This window comes from Annulohypoxylon maeteangense (genome assembly GCF_022496945.1).
Source record: "Annulohypoxylon maeteangense strain CBS 123835 unplaced genomic scaffold GGS22scaffold_4, whole genome shotgun sequence".
Lineage (NCBI taxonomy): Eukaryota > Fungi > Ascomycota > Sordariomycetes > Xylariales > Hypoxylaceae > Annulohypoxylon > Annulohypoxylon maeteangense.
In genome coordinates, this window is record NW_025953251.1 from 1,356,865 (window position 1) to 1,375,418 (window position 18,554).

General features: G+C 46.2%; 6 protein-coding genes across 6 annotated transcripts; 4 read left to right on the forward strand and 2 right to left on the reverse strand.

Annotated features, from left to right (window-relative positions):
• Positions 1-416: 416 nt before the first annotated feature.
• GGS22DRAFT_109711 (putative 20S cyclosome subunit) lies at positions 417-3,188 on the reverse strand. The gene is made up of 2 exons (XM_047957904.1): positions 621-3,188; positions 417-566 (listed from the first exon to the last, which is right to left on the reverse strand). The coding sequence occupies exons 1-2, from the start codon at positions 3,009-3,011 to the stop codon at positions 492-494; spliced, it is 2,466 nt and encodes an 821-aa protein (XP_047821295.1). The 5' UTR covers positions 3,012-3,188; the 3' UTR covers positions 417-491.
• Positions 3,189-3,952: 764 nt separating this feature from the next.
• GGS22DRAFT_109718 (DUF788-domain-containing protein) lies at positions 3,953-4,763 on the forward strand. Its single transcript, XM_047957906.1, has one exon. The coding sequence runs from the start codon at positions 4,152-4,154 to the stop codon at positions 4,635-4,637; it is 486 nt and encodes a 161-aa protein (XP_047821296.1). The 5' UTR covers positions 3,953-4,151; the 3' UTR covers positions 4,638-4,763.
• On the reverse strand, positions 4,692-5,776 carry GGS22DRAFT_109715 (uncharacterized protein). The gene is made up of 3 exons (XM_047957905.1): positions 5,441-5,776; positions 4,945-5,373; positions 4,692-4,832 (listed from the first exon to the last, which is right to left on the reverse strand). Exons 1-3 carry the CDS (start codon positions 5,571-5,573, stop codon positions 4,747-4,749), a joined length of 648 nt encoding a protein of 215 aa, XP_047821297.1. The 5' UTR covers positions 5,574-5,776; the 3' UTR covers positions 4,692-4,746.
• A 317-nt stretch (positions 5,777-6,093) lies between these two features.
• GGS22DRAFT_109721 (ferredoxin reductase-like protein) lies at positions 6,094-7,635 on the forward strand. Its single transcript, XM_047957907.1, has 4 exons — positions 6,094-6,466; positions 6,522-6,603; positions 6,656-7,199; positions 7,255-7,635. Exons 1-4 carry the CDS (start codon positions 6,307-6,309, stop codon positions 7,402-7,404), a joined length of 936 nt encoding a protein of 311 aa, XP_047821298.1. The 5' UTR covers positions 6,094-6,306; the 3' UTR covers positions 7,405-7,635.
• A 2,313-nt stretch (positions 7,636-9,948) lies between these two features.
• On the forward strand, positions 9,949-12,230 carry GGS22DRAFT_109726 (uncharacterized protein). Its single transcript, XM_047957908.1, has one exon. The coding sequence runs from the start codon at positions 10,271-10,273 to the stop codon at positions 12,077-12,079; it is 1,809 nt and encodes a 602-aa protein (XP_047821299.1). The 5' UTR covers positions 9,949-10,270; the 3' UTR covers positions 12,080-12,230.
• Positions 12,231-13,366: 1,136 nt separating this feature from the next.
• GGS22DRAFT_157220 (uncharacterized protein) lies at positions 13,367-17,740 on the forward strand. Its single transcript, XM_047960476.1, has 6 exons — positions 13,367-14,114; positions 14,190-14,497; positions 14,556-14,585; positions 14,651-15,941; positions 15,997-16,560; positions 16,615-17,740. The coding sequence occupies exons 1-6, from the start codon at positions 13,863-13,865 to the stop codon at positions 17,140-17,142; spliced, it is 2,973 nt and encodes a 990-aa protein (XP_047821300.1). The 5' UTR covers positions 13,367-13,862; the 3' UTR covers positions 17,143-17,740.
• Positions 17,741-18,554: the final 814 nt, after the last annotated feature.

Genomic DNA, 18,554 nt, shown 5'->3' on the forward strand with positions numbered 1-18,554 from the left:
GGTGGACTGAAAGTTAGATATCAGTTCCATCTATGCGGGCACACCAATGGCAACCCCTTATTACTATTCGTAACCCCGTTTCCGCATCATAGAGAAGTCTTAAATGGTCGTTCGACTGATCAGCGAAGGCGCTCATCAATACGCATTACTATACACTTTTAATCACCATGCAAAATCCTGACGAGTACTTATACACAACACGCTCCTTGTTTCCCGGCAATGGCAGACGTAATGCGCCACTTGAATTTTCCTTAACGCCGATGCATATGCCTAGCCAGACCTCGCAACGCCGACCGCCAACACCTAGAAGGCCGACATGTACGAGGTCGTTCCGTACCTAATCTCGACTCCTGCCCCTAACATTTCAAAGCATGCCTTGGGAATATCCAGCCAAACCTCCCTAATGCCGCAGTAACCGTGGCAATAAAAGCAAAGAAGCCCGCCGCTCAGCAAACGTAAGCAAGGGTTTATGTCGTTTCATAGGTATAATATCATGCCATCATGGAATCGTCAAAGCTATCGTCATCTTCGAGGCTCTCTATGGCTTCTTTAATTTGATGGCTTGCCTAGTTGATTTGGTCAGTAAATTTACGTTCCTGGAGTTGAAGGATCCAACAAACCTTCGGGTCTAAATTTAGTGCGATTGTAAAATGCCGTACAGCAGAACCTTTATCGTTGAGTGATTTGTACAGCTTCCCAAGCAGGAAATGTACCGTAGCCTCGTCGGGAGCCATAGTCTTCAGGATTTCGAGTTCCTTCTGAGCCTCGTCGAGTTGATTAAGAGCCAACAGAGCTCTGGCCTTTTTATATCGTGTTTGGGCAGCATGGGGTGCAAGTTCGGTGGCTTTGGTAAAAAATTGAAGGGCTTTCACAATCTGCCGCTGTTTCTCAAGGACATTGCCAATGCAGCAGATCAAGACAGCGTTGGTAGGGTTTATAACGGATGCTGAGTGGAAGTGGACGTAAGCCTTGTCGTAATTACCGAGTTTTTCGTAGACGCGTCCTATACCGTAATACGCGTTGTAATGCCGTCGGTCGGCTGATATTGCCTGGCGGTATGCTGTAAGTGCTTTCTCGTACTCCTCATTCGAAACATGTTCATGGCCCTGTAAGGTAAATGCATACGCAAACTTGGGGTTTAGCTGGGTTGCTCGTTTAAAGCATCGTAATGCTTGCTCGTGGTCTCGAGCGAGTGACCAGGCATTCCCGAGTGCACACCAGGCTTGGGGAGAATGCCATGACAGGTCAACGAGATCATGAGCAAGGAAAGAAAGGTCAGTCTCTCTTTTGAGAAACCACAAGATCGTCGAGTATACCTCCATATCCTCGAGTCTAGTTGGGCAACGGACACGTAACATCCTAAAATACTTCTCCGCCTCTCCATATTCGGCCTGCTCATAGTAAGCTCGCCCCATTTGCGACAACACCCACGGCGATTCCCGATGTGCCCGTGGTAGCAAATTATATGAGGCCAGAGCCTCGGCGCACCGATATTGAGATAGTGCCAGATACCCGGAGCCGAATTTCTTCAATAGCTCCAAAAGATATTTCAGCGTCTCCTCGACCTTCACGGACTCTGGTTCTGCTGATTTAATAATGGCGGGCTGGGGGTGGACTTCCTTAATCCGTGGTGCTTCAGCATGGTCTACGTCCATAGTATTCTCCTCCAGTGGTTTTCTATTTCCGCTCACGGCTCTACCGACGTTGGAACCACTGGAGTTCGGACGTATGATTCTTGATCCTGGCGGTCTCGCCTTTTTCAACTCCCGTGAGGCGCCGGCAGTCGGTGCTCCGGAATTGACCTTACTGTTACCGCCTCTAAATAAGTTTAATCTTGCGCTCCGTCTCTGTGGAGCTCCAGGTTCTTCCGAATGTTGTTGTCTAGGTTGAACAAGGTGGCCAGAAACAGTCCTCTTCCTCTCTATTCCGGATACACCTGTACCAGTAGCTCTAAGAGTGGGGTTAGACTCTGTTATAATATCTTCTTGAGCTTTATCCTGCAATTTCTGGACCCTCTTGGTACCCGCCCGAAACCCCATTTTTGGTGGCATGTCTGCTAGGTTAGAATCGAGTGGTTGCGCATTTTTCGTCCTCCGAGTAGGAGCTTGAGGAGGTTCTGGTTGATGATTAATCCGGGGTATGTTCGAATCGTGGTGGTTAGATATCGGTGTTTCCATATGATCCAACCCCGAATCTGCAGTAGTAGTCATAACCCTAGAACGAGCTGCGTTAATTTTAGACATGAAATCGTTCTCGCTTGCTAGGAAGTTGGAGCCGAGTGCCATTTCGTTCCCAGCTGTTGATCTTTGAGAATCAAAAGGGTCCCCTGTCGAGTCGAAAATCGTAGATCGAAACGACGCCTTCTTAGGCTGAGGTTCAGCTGGCATAGCTACACTACTATCCTTCTGCTCTGATGAAATCCCGTTCATCGGGTCCATGCTTAAGCTCTCTACCAACGTTTCATTCAATCTAAAAACGTTAGGTGACCTGACAGGGACACCCATATCACACAAGGCTGTGAATGCGTCCCACATGAATGGGTTTATCTTCAACGCCTCTTCAAAATTGAGACTCGCTTTTGTCTTATCATCGTACGCCTTGTAAAGTTTCCCAAGCAAACAAGCGGTACTTGCACTATCGGGGTGCAGTGCTCGACTCGTTGCACCATGCTTGCCCAAACTAGATTTCCGCGACCATAAACCTCTAGATTTTTCTAACGCTACAATGCCATCTTTGTATTGACCAAGCTCGAGACAGCATTGAGCAAATATGTATGAGCAGGAAACGTTGGTTCCTCGAGTTCCGACGGGTTTGCTAACATCATAAGCCGTATGAAAGTCACCGAGTCGGAAATAGCAGAGAGCGAGGAGATACTGGGGCTCGCTCGAGCGATGGTCGTGGGAGGATAATCTCTCAGCAAAGAAAAGAGCATTGTCGTAGGATATGTTGTCGAGGTGATAATAAACCAACTGCCTTAGCTGGCCCGTGATGGCTGAGCCGGTAGGCGCCATGTTGGATTATGTGATATAGGTATAGGTACCTAGATAGGTATAAAGCGTTGTGTTCAGCGGTAAGGACCTTCGTGAATGGTTCGAGGCGCTATTCGCGAAGGGCCATGTGATTGACTCTTTGGGACAGCGCAGGTTTACGTATGGCAAAGGAATAGAAGTCGGGAGTAGATAAAGGAGTCGTAGGTCGGGATTTGAGGCTTGGTGTGCTTGCAAGACAAGCCGCCACGGCACGGCGGCTAGTTAGGTAGGCTCGACGATGATTAGTATTATAATAAATATAGTTTGAAATACCAGGCTTAAGAAGTCGTATCCGCGAAAGTAAAACGACCGTTGAATTTAACGAAGCGGAAAGATTTATCGACTGGATTTTGAATGCTTCGCAAAAGCATCTCTGGTTGTTGTGACCGATATGACTTGGACCGGGAGCGTAGTCGAGATGTGATGTAGAATATCGAATGTCGAATATCCTATCAATAAGCCATCGGCATCGGAGAGAATTGATGTTTGGAGGTAACAAAACGATAATATTGCCCTATAGGCTTCCAAGCTCCCAGCCCAAATAGTCTCGTGCCCCGATAATACCATTCGACGGTATTTAGAATAGAAGGAAAATCCAGATATCGCAGTGGGGATTGAAGAACGGTCAAGGTCGAGTTTAGCAGTTAGCAGTTTTTGCCTTGTCGCAGTCCGAGCTTCCTCGCGATTTGGGGGATGTTATGGTGGATAGGACTGGTCAAGGGCTTGATTGGCTAAACGGCGACCAGGAGGCAGAAGGCGCTCCTGCCCGAGCAACAGCACGGCGCTAACAATTTGTAAACAGTTCCTGGCAGCCTGGGCAGGTACGTAGGTACAGTGCCACTTCTCTCTTTTTTTCTTTTCTTTTTTTTTTTTTTTTAGCCGCACCCGCCACTTTCAACTCGCTATTTATCCATCTGTCATTCCCAGCCTTATCCATAAGCCACACAGGCCACAGTATACATAGTAGTTTTTAAACAGACCACCTGCTTCATCTCAATGAACTTACCTCATTACCTCACAATTCATACTATATCGCCATATTACTCTCAATAATCCATCATTTCGCCATATCGAACTGAATTATGATATAACTTACTATAAGAAACACAGGTCTATCTCAACATGGCACAGAAGGCACGCAAGGACAGAGCGAAAGCTAACGCAGCTGCTCTTACAAATCTTCACACCGGCACTCTCATCGTTAATACGCTATTTTTCTTGTTCACCTTTCTGATCAAGAAACGATCTATACTACTTTACGTCATTCTATCGATCCCAAGCTTCATCTGCGAATACATCTTGGAGTCATCAGGTCGGCCTAAATATAATCCGTCTACAAATGCGATGCAAAATGCCGGTGAAGACTTATCTGCCCCTGGACTTACAGAATACATGTTTGATGTTATTTGGATGACTTGGGCGTCCGTGGTACTTGTCATACTATTCGGAAACTGGGGGTGGCTTCTCTGGTCCGTTGTGCCTGCGTATGGAATTTTTAAAGGATACAGTCTCCTTGGAGCAGCTCGTGGGATGGCAGGTATGCAGGGACAACAGCCGGATAATGCTGCGCCAGTAGCAGGAAACAGGAAGCAACGACGAGCAGCTTAATATGGCATTATATCGCAACAATACCAACCCACATTTCACCACGAGGAAACTCCTACAACGTTTCAGTCTATGGTCACGTTGTGTCTACCTATACCTATGTCACTATAACCTAGTTCGGCAATCTGTGACAATCGAGCTCCCTGGTCCACTCGTCTAGGAGAGGCTTCTCGACATTTTTGACGATGACATGAATATCTGAAGTGTCTATTAGTGATAACCCTATAGAAAATTGCAAGGGCCAGTTCTAGGTTTTAGGCCCCTTCCAAAGCCACCGAGGATATCATAAACAGAAAAGAGGAATACATACGCTCCAATGCTCTCACGCTTTGCAATGCAACCCAATTTTTAAACCACAGGACTCTGTCATCTCCATCCAGGCCTAGCTTATCAATAAAGAACTCCCTCACGAAATTCATGACGGTGCGACGACTTTCTGGTGTCATATCTCCGGTCTCGGGATCTGTCTCAATTACTGTTCTTGACCATACGACTATGTGGGTCATGTTTGATGTTAAACCATAAGGCCAATCGTTGATTAGGACTCTATAATCAGATGGATCATCAAAAGGGATAGTTGATGTTGGCGTGAAAGGGGGTGAGCCCCAAGTTTGTGGTAGCCGGTTTTTTATGAGGTAGTTCGTCATGGATCCATATTCTACCTTCGTCTCGGCAGTCCACTTCATATAACGTCGCAAATCGGAAGGTTTTCGCTTCAGAACTGAAAGATTATTCTCGCCTGATGACTAGTCTAAGCTACTCATCATGAGAAGTACATAGATGAGCAATGAAAAATAATACCCTACCTATGATCTGTTTCATTTCTTCCCAGTCATGATAATGGTATTCTTCGTCGGTCAACGACAGAACCCATCTGTCTACGTCCGTCAGTGGGAACGGTGCGTCATCAGGGGTAACCTTGATAGTAGTGTCGCTCATGTTGGGAACTGGAGATTGACGACAGACTAAGATAAGTGAGTTCTAAGAGACTACAGGGCTCGAAAAGAATTCGAAATGTATGAAAATAAATGATTGGATAAGAAAATGAGAAAAAGAAAACTAAATCTGTTAGAAGTCTTAGACAATCTCCCCTTACCCATCTAGGTACCTATTGATGTTATTTCGAATCAGAATGGGTACCGACTGCCACAAATTCTGCCACATAATCCGACATATCTGGCAAGTTGACCTCATCAATGGTTGAATTTTCAGGTACCTAAGTACTTCAGCCACATATGGGAATATTCTCCGCTCACTTTAATTGGTCTAAAAGGTAGGTGTACCTACCGAGTGGATAACCCGAGCTCAACCCGCGGTTCCCGAGTCGCTTCCGCCCGCCAAACTGAATGTCCAACCAACGCAATGCCGCATTCATTGGATGGGACCACTATTGTACCCCACATTTATATAGTTCCCCCGACCTAGGAGATAGAAACAAGCTGGGGAATTTTAGCTTTGGTGTTTTTTTTCCTCTCCCACAACGGACCATAATATACGAAGCTGACCGTCAGCTCTGCCGGTCCTACATCCTCTTCTTCCCTGCGTCTCTAAGAGCATGCGATCGCTTAGTCGCTGACAATTAAAAGATCATCCTTCAGCTAATTAATCTTAGCATAGCTCTGCTAGGATTAACGACCTAAATTGGAAGTCGGCAGCTCTTGTTTCACGCACGATGGCAACTCCAGCTTCCTGGTCATCGAAAGCATATATCGATGGGATATATATTCCGGCCGGTTTGCTAGTGATTGGAACATACATTGTCAAGCAGGAATGGACGCCTTTTGCCGCACTCATTGCAATTGCCCTAGGTGCTCTTAAATACTTCCGTTCGTGTATGTATATTTCATGCCGTTCAATTTGGTATAAAGTCGGTCTAACCGTTCATAGTACCCAAGAAGGTGTTGAAACCAGATGTCTTCCAAGAATTCGAACTGAAAGAGAAAACAATTATCTCTCACAATGTAGCCATGTTAGTTGTCTCTTCCAGCATAACTATCTTTTGTGTTATTAATAGTTTATAGCTACCGATTCTCTTTACCTGCTCCGACATCTATCCTCGGCCTTCCAATCGGCCAGCACATCTCGATTGGTGCTGCTATCGTACAGCCTGACGGTTCTACTAAAGAGATTGTGCGATCGTATACTCCCATTTCCGGCGACCACCAACCTGGTTACTTCGATCTGCTCATCAAATCCTACCCAACTGGCAATATCTCCAGACACATGGCCTCTCTTGGTGTAGGCCAGACAATTCGTGTCAAGGGACCGAAAGGTGCATTTGTCTATACTCCCAACATGGTCCGCCATTTCGGCATGGTTGCCGGTGGCACCGGTATCACTCCTATGCTCCAAGTTGTCCGTGCAATTATCCGAGGACGAGCTGCAGGCGACAAAACCGAGGTTGACCTCATCTTTGCCAACGTCACGGAACAAGATATCTTGCTCAGAGAGGATCTCGACGCGCTAGCAAAGGAAGATTCCGGATTCCGAGTCCACTATGTTCTCGACAAGCCTCCTGAGGGATGGACTGGTGGTGTAGGATATGTGACTCCCGATATGGTTACTGTAAGTTTCAATTCATTTTAACTATACATACAACCCAAAACTAACAAACACTCAGAAATGGCTACCGAAGCCTGCCGAGGACGTCAAGATACTGCTCTGCGGCCCGCCACCCATGATTGGAGGGCTGAAGAAATCGACAGAGAGTCTCGGTTTCAAGAAGGCTCGCCCTGTCAGCAAGCTAGAAGACCAGGTGTTTGCCTTCTAAAGTAGCAGATAATATCCTGCGTGTTGGAAATATATAATTTTCAACAAATCTTGTGATCAATTCAACCTTACAAGATATTTTCGCATATCATGCAACAGAGAGGAACTGGGCGTCATTATCTCATCAATGGGACTCGCTCGCCAGTGGTAGCCTCCGTTCATGCTACAAGACATCATCTTAAAATTTAACTAATAATTGACTACTTACGTTGTATACGAATATGAATCAATCTACGAGCATAATCAATGCTGCCTGTCTACTTGCCAGCTCGGAATGATCCAATCACAACATCTATTAGCCGTGTCTCCCGAAGCTCTTTTTACATTGGGTTATGAAGCTTTACAGCCGTTTTCTGCGAAATACCTTCTCCAAGACGCCAATTATGTGTTCTTTATACGATGAAACAACAGCATTTGTAGTCACCTTAGTCTACAGATTTACCAAATATCAGTAAGGGCTAACGCTACTTTCATAGAGATTGCCGAGAGTGGTATGTTTAACGCGATAATAATAATTATCATGATACCACTGAAATATTATACGGGGGGGCTCATGATCATCGGAGTATTAAGGACTCTTCCGAGACTAAATGGACCAACATGCATCTAGAGTCCTGCAATGGTGCTCGATGCGCCGCAGCAATGAGCTTGGGATTTTGCAGTACGGTTTAGCGAGGACTGCTAACCTGCCCGCATTCGATGGCACTCCAATTACTCCGATAAACGAGAGGATGTTCAAGCCACATTCGTCACCACTGAGCGGACTTAATAATGATTTAGCCCCCAAGGCTCTCAAGGATTACCGAGTTGTTAAATTACACGTACAACGTGCCAGCCGAACCGGTGAGGGCGGGATTTCCGAATCGGCAACTTAGCCCTTCACCGTTGTCCTGGATAAATCATATGGTTCACTTCCTGACTTTGCATTTGCCTAGTTACATCCATCTGTAGGCATTCTTCGAAGGTCATCGGGCTAATAGTTAAGTGAATGACCAGTTATAAATAATAGCGTGGGCTTTAGAGTGAAAATAGCATTGCCGATGAAAACAACACACTCAGAACAATTATATGAGATTGGTTTAACAGCTCAACAGGATGATCCAACTCGTGAGTTAAGAATTGGTTTAGGTAGCGCTAATGTTAGCATTAAAGAGAAATCGCTACGAGTGGACTCGATGCTCAAGAGCGGCGCTGGCAGATGTGCATTAGAGAGACATGTTACAGTTGGCATGTAAGTAGGTCATGTTTGCCCTAAACCTACCTACCTATACAGTTATCTCGCAGGAGTATAATATTGCGATCCATATTTCTTTTGATAATTGATTTTTCTATTATTTCCCATTGGACATATCCTGCCGATCTCGGCAAAGCTGCCCAGTGGCTGACAGGCACATGATGGGACGTTATAGTCAGATTGTAGTGTTGACAACTACTAGTTATATATCATATAGTAGACTTTCTCCGAGCCGACTCACATTATTCGGTAGAGGTTAAGCGACTTGACTTGGCAATTGGAAAAAACATAGTAATAATGTTTATTACTGCATATGCATACTAAGGAGGTATATAGTTCACGTGTCATTTCTATTCAAAATGTATGCGTTCATAATGTACTAATATAGAAACTGTTTCGTAAATAGGTATCTTTCATAGCTGTCCAAGACTGCAGGTATCTAATCAATAAAGTCGATCTTAAGATCAAGAAAATGCTTAATAGGATGTTGAAGTCATTGCCATTGGTGTCTGTATGTATTTCGTACCTAATCCGGCAGTCGGAGCTGCATTGCATGTGGTGTTGACCGGGGTTTTGATAATCGACGGCATGCACGTGTACCTAATGGGGTACATTGATGAGGCACGTTGGCAGGGCTTGCGGCGATGCACAACTTAAACATGGCTTCTTAACCTGTGATTTTAGAAGCCAAGAAGCGATTGATGTGTCTACCAGAGTATCCAGTCTTTCCAATTACAGATATTTCTTTTTATATTACACCTGGGAGGTACGTTTGTGAGGTATCTATTTCGTAAACCCTGGCAAACTTTATGATGTAAGGTTATCGTTATCGTTATCGTTGCTTTGACTTCTGCTGACTTGTACCTTTGTATTTCCCACAACCTTGAAGCATGCGCCGAATCTTCCAGACCCGAATTCAGATGGATGCGTTTTTAACAATTGAACCAGGTCTTTCCAGGTCGTCGGAGACCAATCCCACCATTCCTCCATGGGTCTTGGCTCCCACACCTACCATTTTCTCCACACCATTTTTCACACTTCCTTACCTTCTTCCCAGCAAATCATTTTATTATTGTACCTATCATTCCTTCCTCGATCTTGACTCTGTCAATTGACGAGTGCGGCTCCCCGGAATTCCAGCCTCCTCTACGCTCCTCTCACGCAAGGCAAGGACTTAAGGCTCATTAAACTTCCAAGTTTTATATTTAAGAACGAACAGCCTTTGGACTAATTGCGGAGCTACTGGAGTCAATTGTACAATACATACAATACATGCATGGAACAATACAACAGAAAGTCACTTAGCATAGACGGTCAAACCTTGTGACTATTCGGATACTTCAGATGCTGCAGCTGCAGTCTTAAAGAAAAGCTGATAAGAAGGCAGCTCCACTATACAAAGACAAAGGCAAAGGCAAAAAGAACGAAACAGATTTCATAATTTTGCAGGCACTCACAAGTAGTTGCTCGCTCTCGAAATTTGTTGAAATCTTATTAAAATTTAGGAATACTCTGTCTTGTCTTATCTTGTTGTATGTTGGTCAGCAACCCAACACCAACAATGCTTATTCTTCATCCATTGGCCGTTTTCGATTGATATCATTTTGTGGTGTGCGGCGCGCTCGGCACAGCCATGGATGACACTACAAGTTTAGTATCCGACCTTATTCAAAAGCTCGCTGAGCTTGACAATAAGGTCAACATATATCGCCAAGACATGGCCCAGGAGTTCCATCGATATTCGCGTCAGCGTCTACAAGATGTTCCAGGGCATGTTTCTGCGAAAGTCCAAAAATTAGTTGCCGAGCACTTTCAGAATTATCCGGCATTGAGTCCCGGTCTTGATTATGACATCGACCCGCAATCGCAAGAAAGTGCCAGCGACGTCAGCACTGACGAGAAGTCATGGCCGGTCAGGCAACCATCGCCGCCAGTTTCGCCTCAAATTCCTTTCCTTCCCCTGTTCGATAGTCCCCGGAGCCCACATGAACGAGAACGCGAATTCCATGGTCTGTTCACACCGAGTTATCTTCCCTTGCTTGATGCAGTACAGCGACGTAGCCCGACACCACCTACATTGCCGCCCCAGGTACCTGAAATCAAAGAACCTAACAGTCATGAAGACACCTCAGCTGCTACTCTAGCGAGTCCGATCGTTCTACCCCGACCGGATCCCGTCCGACGGCATACTACAGATACAGAGGAGTCGATTACTTCCGATGACAGTACAACGAGATTACGAAGAAGCGCCCTCCGTCGCTCATCTACTTCGTCTGTCAAAGCTCAAAGTCCTAGACGAGTGCGCTTTGACGTAGAAGGTGAAGAAGTACTTCCCACCTCGTCACCCCCGATTTCACCTCGAGCACCAGATTTCCCGCCGTCCCCGTTAGGCAACCCCGCTGGTCTACTAGATGAGTCATACAACGCGATCATCATTAATGAAGATACCGACCTACTAGGCAGCTCTCCGCCGATGCCTAAAAAGATAACTTCCACTGATCGTTTAAAAGCTATGGCACGGAACTCAAACGAGGACACTTCGAAGTGGGAAGTTGTTGGCAACCTGGAAGCTCTCAATGATGACGAAGAGGAAGAGTTAGTCATGGCCGGTTTACATAGCCGAAAAGCAAATGACACATATCAAAATTCAGCCAATCACGTAAGCTCGGACAACACGGCACATCATATAAATGATGCGCGCCTCCCGAGTCAACTTGGTGCGCCTTTGACGGTTGTGAAAGAAGTCGAAGAAAACGAAGTTCCTGCAGAGGGTGACGAAATAGACGACGTCCTCATGATGCCGCCACTAAGTTCATTCAAAGACAAGAAACGATTTTCTCCGCCGCTTGAAACGACTCCCAAATCAGCCGCAAATATTCCTAACTCGAATCGAACAGAAAACGACTTATCAAAATCTCCGATTGATTCCACAAGCGAACCATCACTCAACGAAGAAGATTTGTTTGACTTTGACGATCGGGATTTCGACTTGGACGATAGAGAAGATAAATCTAAACCGGTCAAGAAGTATATTGATGAGGAAGACGAGGACGTGGACGAGGACGAAGCTGATGCGACGCCCATAGCTGAAAAGCCGGTCTTGTTTTCTACATCGCCTGCGATTCCCGTCGCTAAACCTGCTTCCGCAACTCCTCCTTTACCGTCCCCTCACCAAATGGCCGCATCCGTCGGGTCATACCGCGGGAAGTCGTTTTCAATCGGTGTTGTCCGTGATCCGGAACTACATAAGAGAGCCGCAGAGATGGGCGACTTCTATACCTTCGTTGGCAGTGTTGACGGGCGAAGTGGGGTTGACGAATCGACTAGTTATAGGCCTGACATGACCTACTTTGACGGCACACCCAGAAGTCTCAGCGAACGTTTGATGAAAGAGGACTTAGATGAGGCTCGCCGAAACGCCGAAACAAACAGCCGCGATTAAGCTTTCACTCATACCCACCTCCGAAAACAGAATCATGTTTGAATATGCGTCGGGGCTCTGCGAATAAAAACCAACCTGCCCACTGCAACAGTTCCATTATTACTCTAATTCTTTAATGTCTAACTGCATTTTCTTGCCGTATACTTGGCATCCGGTGCTCGAGGGAGGCGGATCTGCATCTAGGTTGGCGTTGAACGTGGCATTGTGTTCACTTGGTTTCATATACGGTACGACAAATCTACCGTGGCATACTCGGGGATACATCTGCTCGGGATTTGTAATGGTTTCCCTTACTATTATCATATGGCGAATGGTGGGATGCAAGGTGCAGGAGACAAGATATGCTGGGGGCGGCTTGTATTTATATCAGGTTCGCTGCCTTATTTTACATCCGGACATTTGGACAAGTCAGGCTGTAGGGATTATTGGCTCTGGGGATCGCCTCGTGGCTCTGTCCGAAATAAGCTGGATAGTGTGGGGACGGCTAACAGTTTGCGTCCACATATCCATCAGTATTCCCGAGGCTAGAAAGCCTTGATCCAAACAGAGATATCGAGGGGAGTGGAATTTGAATCCTGCCGCAGGATAGTGCTGACGCAGGTACTCGATATGCGGGAGAGGCGATGCTCTTGAAAGGACCGATAGTTAACTAGTACAGCGATAATAACGATGGTTGACTATGACCTAATTGCTTATACTAATGGCGACGCCGATGTCCTTGAAGATGACGAAGCCCTTCCGGGCTAAGACGGGACTATATATCAGTTGATAATATAGCAGAGGTCGAATCCACGATCCAATAGCTGGTAGTCGTAGTGGCCCTGGGGGTATGTTAACTTAGGTAAGCAGCATAAACTTAGTTTCACTATTAAAATAATTAAACGTCAAGGACAACTCTAGTATTACTTGCAGATTCGGTAGGTTTGCTAGAGTCTTGGCGTTATATTCGTATCCACTTAGTTAGATACATGATTGATATTTTTAATTTTACCCACCCGGCACGTACCTTTCAGTGTTTTAATTTGTATTTGGAGTGGTAGGGCAGTTTTAGATATCTTCACACCTACCTGTTAAAGCAAACGGCATACCATTTTCTTTCTAGAATGCGCACAGATATTGCAGATATTGCAGAAATCGGACTTGGTGTTACACGCAGCCTACTTGATGAGGTATCAATACAGGAACGGTACAAGCAGAAAGGGGCGCAAGCACTGCCGTCAACCAATAAGACTTAGTAATGCAGGAAATTTGGACTCTGCGTCTACACCAAATCAGTTCACCGCGACCAGGGCCGCTAAACCGCTTTCTGCTACCGAGCGTGGCATATCTTGACATTTTGGGACATCCTCCATCCTTCATGTCATGTTCAGCCGACGCTTGTCGCTTGTCGCACGTCGCAAGGCGTCCCTTTCCCACTCCAGCTCTTGTCGGCAGAAAGTCTTGGTGCGTTAAATCTCAAGTGAGAGTGGAATATCACCCTCAAGCGTTGCGGCTTTAGCCGAATGTCCCGTCTACAACCCTTACAACTCTTGCTCAAGTGATTGATTCTGTCTTGTTCTGTCTGCTTTTCTATCCAAGTCCCATATTCCAGCCCGCTCCGTTACGTACAATCTCACCCGCCATGCGGTGCGGCAATACCATGTAAAGACGAAGCCGAAACCGAAGCCTACGACGTTTTTTTATTCTTTCTAGTATCTGCTTGCCTTGCGCTTCCTCCCATTCCGTCCGTCCGTCCCTCCTACCTCCCGTCGCAGCTGGTTGATCTGCACAAGCGTATGTGATCATGGGTGACCAGCCGTTTGTGACGATAAGTGAATGGCAGCCCACGGATGGGCATAGTTTCAGCAGTGGAGATTCTGCCGTACGTCGAGAAAAGAAGATAGCCAGGCCTCAAGCTCGCTCTCATCTAATCACATCTTCTTCTCAGTATGGTTCCAGCATTGAAGATGAGAGGACGCCGTCGGCCACACACGACATCAGCCGTGTGAGCTACCACGTCAAGCATCTGCCCGAATTTGCGAAAACTCTAGAGGATGTGCGTGTCTGCCCTCTCCTTAATAATATCAACCACCCGCCCGCCATTACAGAGCTAACGAGCCTACTCTCATAGTCGGCCACCCGGGCTTTCCCCAACCGGGGAGGCTCGCAGAGATACAAGAAAGTACATGTCCTCCTTCTTCATTGGACATGCGACGATCTATTCGTCCTCAAGGAGCTCGATGACCTAGAAGCATGCTTTCGAGAAGAATACAGCTTCCAGACTGAAACGTTTCCGATTCCGTCCGACAATGCGCATCTAGAATTAATGTTAAAAATTGGGGCCATGATTAAGGAACATGAGTCGAACGATACCCTATTTATAGTTTACTATGGTGGCCACGCAAGAATCGACGAGTCGAGACAGAGCACATGGTGCGGGTAGGTTATTTAGCTGCCGTATCTGTATTCTCGCTTGATATACTGATGGAATCCCCAGAACCAGAAGTTCAGATTCGCCATGGCTTCAGTAAGTCTACGTCATGCCCCACCTACCCAAGTCGCATATATGCAACGGCGTTAACGTTCCTCTAGATGGTCTGCGATTCAAACATTGTTAGAAAGATCTCTTTCGGATGTCTTGATCCTCCTAGATTGCTGCGCCGGCGCCGCAAGTGCTACTTTTCCTAATGGCAAGAGCATAACGGAAACAATATCAGCATCCAGCTGGGATGCCATCGCTCCAGATCCGGGAAGGTATTCATTTACTAACACATTAATCGAAGTACTTCAAGAATGGAGACGGAGGACCTTTTCCGCAGCAATGTTGCATGCAGAGGTCCTCGCACGCCTTAAGCACCCGAGGCCCGAGATGTTGAACGGCAAACATTTCGAAGCACGTGCCACGCCAGTACATTTCATGATGACCGCTAACCACAAGGCACCAAGTATCGAAATTGCTCGGATTCTGTCATCGGATGCAAGACCACCCTCGCCCCCCCAGGAAGCGGGATTCGATGGCAATCCCATGAACGGTCGGTCAGCCGGACCGCAGGATATTATCGGATCCGAACCAAACGAGGACGTACCACATGTGATGATATCGCTGGCACTTGAAGAGGACCAGCGCCTCAACATCAATGACTGGGAGCACTGGCTTTCGAATATCCCAGCGCTTGCTAAGTATGTTAAGGTCCAAGGAGTATTCAAGAGCCATTCAACGCTACTGCTCTTATCTATGCCGGTAATGGTTTGGGATCTACTTCCGGAAAACCACGCGTGCAACTTTATCGCGTTTATTCGATCGAACAACTTGGCCATCCGGAACCAAAACGAGCCAAGGATAATCGAGGAAGAGGTCTTAGCGGGCGCCGACGTGGACGCGGATTTGAGGTCAATTTATTCGGGAACTACAGCATATACCGCTGGGCCCTTGGAGTCTATGAGAGGTGCTAGATTATCTATGATGTCCACTCTTTCAAACGGCAAGACGCCAATAGAACCGGCATTCAGAAGTTTTGAACGCCCCTCGTTTGATGGCCCTAGCCGTGGTTATCGACACTCATCGAGCACGATGCCTGTGGACCAGTCCAAGCCAAACAGGGGATGGTCAACCTCTTCTCGTGGTCCATCGACAAGACAACGCCCCGCGCCTGGCGGTTTCCTTCATAAGAGCATCTCATATGGTAATATAGCGCAACAACTAGCTATCAATCAACCTAGGAGTGCAAGGAGAACATCATTGGCTTCCATATCAAGTCGACCCGAACTTCCACCACGTGTTGAAGCACGGTTGGAGGAATACTTCAACAACAACCCAGTACCCACGGCTGCCGTCAGGGAATTCCTGGCATCAACACACAAAATAGAGACGGCAGATTTGAATGTAAGTCATGCAACAAGAAAGAAAGTTTTCTAGAATTCACACTGATACAATACAGGCCTGGTTCCAACATCGTCGAGAACAACAAGAAGTGGAGAATAGACTACAAAGTTTAAAGATAGATGATCACAGTCATGACCCCCCAACAGATGGTGCTCAGATGATCCTTCCCGGACATCTTAACAAGTTGCTTGAAATCTTCCCGGCAGGCCGTGGTCAGATCGTGGTGATTGACCTCCGCTCACTCTCTGAGTATGAACAATCTCACATCCATGGCGCCATCAATTTCAGAGCCCCCGAGTCCTTTGTGGCACGAGCAAGCATGGAAATGATTGAGAGGGCATTGCCGGATGAGACCAGCCGCAACGCTTTTAATAAGTGGTACGGTAGCAATTGCGTCGTATTTTACGACAAGGTAGCTGAGTACACTTGGGAAGCTCCTGTAGCCGATGCGCTATACCAGAAATTCAAGAGTAAGGGATGGGCTGGACAATGTTTTGTGCTCAAGGGTCACTACCGGGAATTCTCACATTCGTTCGACAAGTACATTGTAGGCGTGAACACGACGAACAATGCGAAGGAGTACCTTGCTAGCATTGAGGATATGCCTGAGGAGAAGTTGGTGAGTTTTCATGAGGGTCGTTAGGACAATGGTGTCATACTGACTGAACTATAGCAGGAGGATCACCAAAGATACGATGACTGGCTAAAACTTCTCGAAGGGGAAGACAGGGTACACTCAACTGACCTCGTCTCAACGGTGAAAGCCGAGCGCGTCGACGCTACAGTGAAACACCAAAGGGAAATTGAGATTGAGTTCGAGCACACGCATCCAGACCTACACAAGGAGGCTGTAAATCGGAGGCGCGATAGTAATTGGTCCATCAAAGGGCCCATGGTTCACCATCTAGAGCGCGGCATCGCTAAGATGCAAGAAGCCGGAAGGAGTACGGGAACGGGTAGATCCGGTGCTGCTCCGGGGGACTACAGACGCCCGGTGGATAAGCTCTCCATGTCGGATTACGATCTCCTCGAGTCCGAAGACGAACACTTGAGTCACGACTCGACACCGTCGAGGCTAAGTTCGGCCCCTCCTTATAAATTAGCATCTGACGATGCCGCCCCCGAGAAAAAGGGGCGGTCTGGAGGCCGTAGTCTCCTTGGGAAATTCATGCGAACCGGACGCCAGGATCCTCCACGGTAAAACATTTGATTAGGAAGGACGAATATTTGGCTATTTATATCCCATTTACTAGAATCTTCACGACTAGTACAGTTATTCTACATTTCGCATTTCAAGCGAGGGGGACTCTTAATCCGAGTCCACCGACGTTACTTTCGCCGCGGCATTTTCACCTGCTTTTAGAAGCATAGCTATATATTTGGGATTGATATACGGGATTAGCACGATGATATATCTTTGGCGGACGAGTTTTTACTGCGGCAATTGTTAGCTATATTACATTGCATTGCATATACATATATTCTGGCTGGGCGGTTGGCTCATATACGGGGTTTGGGAGTGTGGGTATTTGCGTCGTGGGTGGGTTTGTCTCGGGATATAGGTACGTAGGTATGGATGTTGGTGTGTTTACATAGGTAGGGGGTTGTTTGGATTGGGGGAGATATATATATCATTTTATATCTACTTGGAATCCAGTTTGGGAGACTGAGGCTGCTTGTTGCTGTGATATTTTGGTGTGTATACTAAGTAGGTTTGATTGATGGATGGCTACGTGACACATAAGAATACCTAAAAGTAGAGCCTACCTAGTAATCGGTCTATCATTATATTTTAACAATATGAATCATTGTGTTCTTATATCAAGTCTTACTTAGGTAAATTTGACAATAACTTTTTCGAGATAGGTTTGTCACATCCAAGAGCATTTGCGCTCACCCCTATTACGAGCATCATCCCTCTACGCTTAAAGGCATTCTAAGCGTACCTAGATAGGTAGGTACATAACCAATATGAGACTGTCAATTCACGACACCTATAATAATAATTAATCATCTTTTATGTGAATCTAGTGCCAACCATCCATATATGAGAATATAAATACAGGTGAAGTAGCTGATCAGTGAGAGATTAATTAGTAGTAAGGAAAAGGACATAAGAAGATGCATAATTGAACATATATGCGACCCAATTAAATGGCCTTCATAGAAAAGCAACCACAGTGCCCTCTTATTAAACCTTCATCGTATCTGTGGTTGGTTGGTCGTCAAAGGGAATGGCCACACAAGATCTAGGGCCATAATGCCCCCCCTTAATCCAGGCGACACCAAAGTGAGGGCTTTGTCTACCTAGCTATGTACCAACATATATACTAGGTACCTACCTAACTTTTCCCTTTAAAAGAGGGTAATCTTATGAATATAATGAGATCTTTAGACATACTTTCAAAATGCGTAGTAAGGAAAGTGATAGTCTTCCTTTCTGCACCCCAATCACTAGAGAAACAGAAATAGAAAGGTATCATTCATATTTCTATCTTTGCTTCTACAGTTGCAGTATGACATGCACTATCTGCACCAGTGATATACGTCAAAGGCTCTTGGATCGTATCGAAGGTCGGTTAAGCACTTAGGTAGCGATCAAGCAATGGTAGG